The sequence below is a fragment of the Rhopalosiphum maidis genome, chromosome 2, assembly GCF_003676215.2.
Source record: "Rhopalosiphum maidis isolate BTI-1 chromosome 2, ASM367621v3, whole genome shotgun sequence".
NCBI lineage: Eukaryota > Metazoa > Arthropoda > Insecta > Hemiptera > Aphididae > Rhopalosiphum > Rhopalosiphum maidis.
The window spans coordinates 39,862,922-39,871,742 of record NC_040878.1 but is presented as its reverse complement, the minus strand read 5'-3'; the positions used below and the strand labels follow the sequence as shown (position 1 = coordinate 39,871,742).

General features: G+C 25.7%; 1 protein-coding gene across 3 annotated transcripts; it reads right to left on the bottom strand.

Moving 5' to 3' along the window:
- Positions 1 to 1,990: 1,990 nt before the first annotated feature.
- On the bottom strand, positions 1,991 to 7,281 carry LOC113553682 (dopamine N-acetyltransferase-like). 3 transcript variants are annotated; one of them, XM_026957148.1, is made up of 5 exons: positions 7,060 to 7,279; positions 5,472 to 5,576; positions 4,725 to 4,920; positions 3,045 to 3,333; positions 1,991 to 2,327 (listed from the first exon to the last, which is right to left on the bottom strand). In XM_026957148.1, the coding sequence occupies exons 3-5, from the start codon at positions 4,915 to 4,917 to the stop codon at positions 2,126 to 2,128; spliced, it is 684 nt and encodes a 227-aa protein (XP_026812949.1). In that variant the 5' UTR covers positions 4,918 to 4,920; positions 5,472 to 5,576; positions 7,060 to 7,279; the 3' UTR covers positions 1,991 to 2,125. The 3 variants fall into 3 exon arrangements, with proteins under 3 accessions (XP_026812949.1, XP_026812948.1, XP_026812950.1); XM_026957147.1 differs by having other exon boundaries at positions 5,472 to 5,647; positions 7,060 to 7,278; XM_026957149.1 differs by lacking the exon at positions 5,472 to 5,576 and having other exon boundaries at positions 7,060 to 7,281.
- Positions 7,282 to 8,821: the final 1,540 nt, after the last annotated feature.

Genomic DNA, 8,821 nt, shown 5'->3' with positions numbered 1-8,821 from the left:
TTTCTGTTTTGTAATAATAGTTCGCAAAAATGGTCGTTTTCCCGGTGTACCTATAATACGCACGCGTCTCTCTAATAAGTTATAATTACTATAATTTACTAAATTACATTACTATGTTTCAAAGCTGTGCGTTTACATTGGTCATTGTGTATAACTCTCGCCTTGTCATTTTCTATAATATTACGATGATCACAACAGAAAGACAATTTCGAGGTTACATGCCGGAATAATAATAATAATAACAACAATAATAATAGTGTACTGTATATAGTGTAACATCACTCGAATCGTATTTCCCGAGGATTTGCGAATTACTATTTAAATTCACATTTAGATTATTATTATTATTGTTATTAGTTTGTTATTAATTAAATTTTTTTCAGTTTTCACTGTGAATATGTGATGCGTCATAATCTTTACATATTGAGTACTTATATAGTATATATTTATATCATTTTATATATTTTTTTACTTATAACTTTGTAAGAAATTATTTTGAAAATTGTTTTCTTAAATTTATAAATTTTGTCTATAGGTATTCTATACCTGCTACTGTTAATTTGTATTCAAATATCTGATTGCAGTTCAAACCTAATAATTGTATCCGTAAAATAAAATATAAAATATAGGTACAAATTAATATAGCCATTCTAGTAATCAAATATACGTGGCTCCGGACGCAATTTACAATCGCCTACGATTAAAATATTCTATTATATTGGGAAAATTGAACTTGACAATAGCGTTTACTATTACCATTTATGTGGCATTGAAGGTAATGTCAATTATGGGTTATACTTATAATTCTTTACGATCGTAAATGAATACACTATCGGTTTCCTAAATGTTAATATCATATCATACACTGCAGTGATCTCCACTGAGAATTATAAGATCTTCTATTGTTTTTGTGCGAGGCTCTGCCGTATTTTACATTTGACGTCGATCAAATATGTGCACCCTTAAAAAATCGAAAAAGTTTCAGTACAACACACATACACATAGAATGTATTGCCCGCGAGTTCACTATAAAAAATAAATCATTCTGTATGTGGCGCACGGGTGTCGTTGGCGGAGATGGATTCGCGATGCGCCAAAATGTACGAAATAGACTTTATACATATTATGTTGTACAGCCGACAGCCCTGTCGACAGCTGAAAAGGCGACGCGTGTAATAGACAAATCCGTAAAGAAAAAAAAATTACACCAAACCAAAACAGAACAAAACTGTGTCTTACAAACCGTTCACATCAACTTCGACACATGGACGACGGCGATTGCGGTGGCAGTGGTGGTGGTCGCCAGAGAGATAATATTTCGCCCCATGTCACCAGAGACAATCCAACAGCTGCCCCGACCGAATTATAAAATATAAAATATACAGAGTGTTTTTTTATGGTTAACATGCATTTCTTTGTAAAGTACTTAAGATTTTTAGATCAATGCAGTTTTGAACAAACGTTTTATGGGATATAACTATACCAATCCACTTTTTAATTAGAAGTGCTCCTACTTCCTAGGTATAATTATCAGTACTCGTTAAGTTCGCTATAATGTTATATTCAGTATTTTGCTGGTTAATATTAACTAATAAGTAATAAGGTTAATAATATAATATTATATACAACTATCAAGTATATGTGTAAATCACAAATTCACAAATATAAAAAAAAAATTGGTGGGCAAGTGGATATCGTTCTGCTGTATAGTAGACATGGAGATGAGTAGGTCACTATAATGGATGTGCTAAATTTGAATGCAGTGATAACCGACAGGTATCATTGTATAAGAAAAACGATTCTGAACAGAGATGATTTGTAAGTCTAGGATAATTAGTAGGATATATTATATTATTAAGTACCTCCGTATCACTCCGTTCAGGATCTAAAATAAACTTATTTCTTGTATAATAGATTTCAGTTTATATTATTTATATTAATTAATTCATTATTATACATTGAAATACAAAATTTATTATTACATTGATATTGAATATTATTTATTCTTGAGCTTTTATTTATTGCCGTATTGATGTCTGTATCGTTCATCATATGTATAATATTTATAATATATTAATTTTTGGGCTTAGACCGTCTCGTAATTAATAAACAAATATTGGGTATTTTAGAGTAGTAATAATTCCACTTTAATACATTCATGAGGAGGCTTTACCACATTGAATACTACTTTGCCCTTTCTGTCCACGTAATCCGAATAAGACAAGGAGTATATACATTGAAATCCGCATCTTTCCATAGCTTTTGCTGTAAAATAACTTGAGCACTCCGTGTATATCATTTGATATCCCAACTCTATTGCCAACTCTCTAGAAATAAAATTATCATTGCATTAATGTAGTTAAAAATTATATAGGCTGTATAATGCCACTGATATCTTACAACACTTACGCTAGTTACACTAATTGTAAAAATAAATTTTCAGATTGTATAATAAAAACATAAATGTTAAAAAAAAACCGTTATATTAAAATTTATTTTAATTTTAGTATAACTTTTATAACTGTATGTTTTTAATAGACATAGGTATATATGTATATATAAACACATCACGAAATATAATTATTGGTATTATAGGCTGACAATACGCGTTTCCGCTCAGAATCGTTTTTCGTATACAAATTATATATTATTGAATTCAAATTTAACATATACACAATAATGACCCCCACTCATAACGTATAAAATGACATATAACGTATATCAGAGCGGTACTCTTTTGCCTACCTTTTTTTTCGTTAAAATTATTAAACGATATAAAAAATATGTGTCACGACAATGCGTTCAATATAGGCTACTCAATTCTAGTATTTATTTTATGCATGTTGAAACATACGTCATATTATAATTATTTAATATTTATATTAACATTTCATTAAAATTTTTATAATTTAAAATAGTTATATGGATTGCTAACAATGTTAACTTTAAAATGGTATTTAACATATCTTTGTATAAGCTATTCATAAATTATTATGTTTTTAAATCAATATATGTATATATAATTATGTTTTTATATAACGTACTTTGATTTTTTGACGAGAGCTTGGCAAACTCCTTGTCCTCTAAATGCCTCATTAACTGAAATAAGCTTTAATTCCATTATACAATCTATGTTTACGTTTGGAAACTTCCCAAATAGATCAATATCTCGTCGAACTTTGTTTAATAAAACCTCAATGTCATCAAACCTTGAACTTGGATCAAAGTTTTCATCATTGTACTGTTGTATTATATAATCATCCATACTCATTACGCTATTGAGTATGACACCCATAACTTCACCGGTTTCAGATACTGCCATAAATGATAATCCTTGATAGAAAAAATAATCTTATTTTTACATATGATGCTTAAATTTCTTTTATTTCAAAAACGTTGACTGGGTATTTTTTAAATTATAATTTATAGTAGGTATATAATATGTAATATATTAAAAGTGACAAGTATTAAGATAATTTTTCATATTATTCGTTTACCAATTTTTTACTTTGTTCCTTTTTTGATTTTCAATTTTTTCTCAAAGAATTTTTTTTTATTTTATGATTTATATTTTAAATACTATATAAGTTATAGTAAGACATTTTTTTTTAAAAGACTTATAAACCACATTAATTAAACAAAGTGTAAACATATGGTATAGATAAGAAATTCATTTTTAAAAATGTGCAAATGATTATATAATGAAAAATTCTTTAAATTTTAAATTTTTACAACTTGTTTGAAAATAAAATACAATGTTATTTATAATTTCGTACTACAATTTACAGCCATTAGGATTACATACCGTTTTCGTTCACAATAATTTTTGTGTGCAATTATATATAGGTTTAGGCCAAATAGCAAAATTAATCATGTATTGTATTATTATGATAATAATTATTATTAATTTTAATATTTTAATTATATGTTTTCAAAAGTTGTAATTAGGTACATTATATAATCCGGTGCTTAATATAATATATTTATTCAGATCTAAGTTATAAGAAAATGGAAATTATAATTTGAATCTTTATTTTCATGTTATCTCTCTCTCCTCTTAAACATTTTTATATTTTTTTTATGATAACTCCCTAGCAAAATACTATTCGAGTTTTGACTACTCTATATTTTATTTATATTTTATGTAGCTATTGTATTGTGTATGATGTTGGTTACTCATACATTATTTTTGTTACTATTTATACATGTAAATACTTCAATGTTCTTAATGATCTATTTCCTAATTTGTGTGTACCTATACGGCTATACATATATATTATTATCACTAATTTATTTCGCTTTTGTTATTTATCTACCGTACATTGATATGCCCAATGACAAGTTATACTTGAAATTTACTATTCAACAGAGCGACTTCCTTGGTTTTTATTTTTAAATTTATACATTTCAAAAGTTATATCTTTATGAATAAATAGAAATGTATAACCAAAATAACATATAAAATTATATTAGTTTTATCTAATTTTAGAACAAAAGTTTCATTTTGAAATTTGAATCTCAAAAATGACAAAAACTCGGCTATGATAAAATATAATTACTATAATTAATTTCTATTGATAACTAATGCCAAAATAACAGCTATTAGATAAATTATAATAATTTAACCTTTTTTATTTTTATTTTGTTATACATATTTATTACTATTTATATTAGATTAATTATAGTATAATTTTATATTATATGAAATTAATCTATTAACTCACCAGTATGTAACAAATTAGTGCAAAAATGTCGATATTTTAATACTGATTCTTCTTCTTTGAATAATTCCACACTTTCATTTAAAGGTTCGTCTCGAATAAAATATTTTTCAATGGAATTAATCACATCTTGTCCATTAGTTTCAGTAACGGGCACTATGTTAAATGAAATTTTTGTTTTTTTCATTTCATCCATATTCTAAAAAATAATATATTATTATGTTCACATTAGCTAGTATAGTTACTAAATACTTTTACCATAACTACTTGTCATTTTATGTTCTGAATCGACGAATTGTTATTGGTTTATAATGATATACCTATGCTATTAATATTTACTTTTTGTTTTAGGTGTTTCTAATTGTCGATGGGATTTAATTGGGACAGCGGAAAATCAAAATTAAAAAACATTATTATATCTTTCAAAATAATTAGAAAAATATTAAGAACATTAGCGAAAAGCGGAATATTTATGCAAATCTTATATATTGATAAAGTCGATTTTGTTATTTTATTGTAACTTAAAGAAGAAGTAACCGAAATGGAATAAAAGTAGATACTATTGAAATGTTGGTTAACTATTAATTTTAACATATATTAAATGATATTATTTTTTTTATAAATTTATTTTATAAATACATATTTAAAATTGTTGATTTTTGAGTTTTGTTGATAAAACTTTTGTTCATAATTAAATAAGTCTTTAAAATAAAATACGGAGGGAGTATAGGCAACACAATGTACACGTACCTTAGTAAGTTGAAGTTAGAGACGATAGGAACCAGGTCGTAATTGTAATAATATTACGATGAGAGACGTCAAGATGTGGGCACTCACTCGTTGGAAGACGAACTCCTAGGAAATTTAACCATATTCAGATGGTGAGGTATTGGACCACAACGGCAGCCGTGCAGATGAAAATGAGACTAACACAATATTATATAAGAAACATTGAAACAATTACGTGAGAATAGAAAGCTAATAAATTAATATTAAACTAATATAGCAACAACGAGAGCATTTTTCTTATCACGTTATCATATTATTATAATAATTGATTGTGTAATACACTATATATTATGATTATATAATATATATGACTTAATAATTATTGCTAGTTCAAGTTGTTACTACCATGTTTATAATAGAAAGATAAATTACTAACTGTTCAATATTATTATTTATAATAGTTTTTTTTAATAAAAATCAATTGGTAATAGATAGATTTGGATTTTAGCATTAATTTTCACATGGTTTTGGTACTTTTATCGTTACTGTAATATTTTTAATGGTCAAAGACAATGTGAATGTTGAAAAAACTTCACTGTTACCCCCACTAAGTTGTTGATTTATGTTTTAAAGGATATAACCACTGGATATGAAGTAGGTACCTACGTGTACCTTGGGAGGCTGGATCTTGACGATATTCTTTTGAAACGTTTTGTCCAATACATTTGAACTACGGTTCCACGTCATTATTACGTGGGAATAATAATAATATCAATTATTGTTATAAAACATCATAACATGAATGTTTTGTTTAATATCATACATAGTAATAGTCAAGATAAAATCTTTTTTGATTAATATTTTTATTTGTTTGATAATACACATTGAATGTGTGTTTGAGTATCTTCCTGAAAAATTCCTAATTTAATCTACTGGCCGAAATATTACATATTACCATTTATATGAAATACACTGTATATTTAAGGTAACGTGTGTATAAATAATATTTTTATCATAATATTGTACTTATTAAGTTAAGTATTAATCGATAGATACATATTAGGTGCATCATACCATGTTGATATATATATTTATTATTTATATACTTGCCAGGATAAAAAATAACCGATAAAATGGTTCTACAGTAATAATTATAATAATATAATTCAAATGTTAAATAGTTAGATTGGTTCATATTGTCACAATTCCATTAATTAGTAATAATAATCATATTATTATTAATATCACTTAAATCCGTAAGGTAATCTATGCGATAAATGCATGTAATTTATTTTTTTTTAACTCGAAACAGTTTGAATGCATAATCGTATTCTCAGACACGATAATATGTTATTCAATTATAATATGCTTATACCTACCATAGTGTCAAAGAATTTTTAAAGTATTCGGGTAAAAAATGTATGTGTAGCGTTTATCCGCGTTTGCTACAAAATTTTATATTCATCGTATTGCGAAAAACGAAGGTTATTTTATATACTCTGTAACACATGCAGTACGCTAATACTACGTATATATTTTATTATAAAATATTTAAAACAGTATCTCGCATCTATGTAATATTCATTATAGTGAATTTATAAATACTTACATTACAAACGTAGAACTGGCTGTATTAAAATTGCACAATACGACGAGGATAAAATATGTTTTTGAAAACAATAAGAAAAAAACTGTATGTTCTATATTAGGTTATATTTTACAAATTGCTAACGATAAAGATGATGGATAACATGACATTGTAGTGATTTCTGATTGCTTGCATACTAAAAGATTAAATGCAGTCAAATTATATTACTCAGTACTCAGATGACGTACGCTATCGATATTATTATTTAAAAGACTAACGAGATTTAAATTGCTGTTTATTATCTCTTTAATACAATAATTCTGTCACTTTTATTTGGTGACGTCACGCGTGTATGTGTATTACATTGTTGCCAGCGGTACTCAAACTTTGAACTAGAAAAGGAATTAAAGAAACAACTTTAAGCAACAAAAGTATTTACATGAGATAAAGCGTCTATATGGACTACTATTTGCGATTTATTTTACTTTTATGTTTATACAATTTTCTTTTGTACGCTGAAATATTTGGGTTTTTGAAAATATGCCCTTTTCCTTAAATCCCCGTCCGTAAACATCACCGGGATATTTATATTAGTATATCACTAAATTAAAGATTTTAATATTTTTACAGTTATTAATTTAAATTGTCTTAATTTGTGAATGCCATTGATTTGTATACTTGTATGTCTGGCTATAGACATGATTTTAAGCTATAACTAGTATATATAATAGGAGCATAATACTTTATAGTTAATAAATTGCATAAACTCATTGGCACGTTTACAAGTCTGACTTATTTAAATTAACTTAAAACAAAATGGTTTCATAAAAGACTTCAGAATAATCATTATTTTCACATTTGTAAAATAATTTTAGACACGTTTATAATTTACCTATTAATGTTAATACTGTGCGTAGGGACTGCAGCCAACGATCGAATAAATAAATAAGGGCTTATAGTGAACATGTTATCGTAAACATGATATTCACCTGACTATAGATATTTAAAACATGTATAATGTATATATTTAATAATTTATTATATAATAACCAGTTAGTACCTATAGTTAAAACTAATGTATGCTTTAGGAGTCTGTTAAACCTTAAACATACTACTATGATGATTCTTTTAACAGTATAAATACGTTTATATTGATAATTATGAATGTTTTTGGAAATGTTTATTTATAATTTGAAGAAAATACAAGAAATATTATAGTAGATTTTACTATTTTTTAAAGTGAAGTGGCTATGAGATAACCCACAAAATGTTGGCTCACTATACTTAAGCTTTAAATACTAATCATAGGATTTAAAAATTAAGCGATATTTGATTATATTTAGTGCTAGTGACTTCATGCGCTAAAAAAACTTAAAATATACATGTATTTATGCCCTAAAGAATCACTAAATATACTGTTCAAATATGTATTTAGAAAAAGTATATTTGTAGATATGATTCATAAATAGATACATTTGACTATATAGATTAATTTTATTAATTATCTGGGATAATTATTTTCCTTTTTTCAGATTTGTTTTCATCTTATATTAAGTTTTAGTTTAAAATAAAATTTTTAAAACTTTTTTAAGAAAACAAATTTAAATTGAATACATTTGTATATTTTTAATATAGTACTAATTACCTTAAGCATTACATTGAACTATTAGATATTTTCTTAAATTGGGAATTAGAAACTTATTCATTCATATAAATAATTGTCAAGTATGCACTTATAAATGAAAAATGGTCAAATATGCAAAATATGCAACTATAAATTTTA

Coding starts and splice junctions, on each gene's coding strand:
- LOC113553682 (XM_026957149.1), bottom strand. CDS start 4,917: ATGGATGAAATGAAAAAAACAAAAATTTCATTTAACATAGTGCCCGTT. Junction 3,334..4,724: donor CACTAATTTGTTACATACTG/GTGAGTTAATAG, acceptor TTTTCTATCAAG/GATTATCATTTATGGCAGTA. Junction 2,328..3,044: donor GCTCTCGTCAAAAAATCAAA/GTACGTTATATA, acceptor TTTTATTTCTAG/AGAGTTGGCAATAGAGTTGG.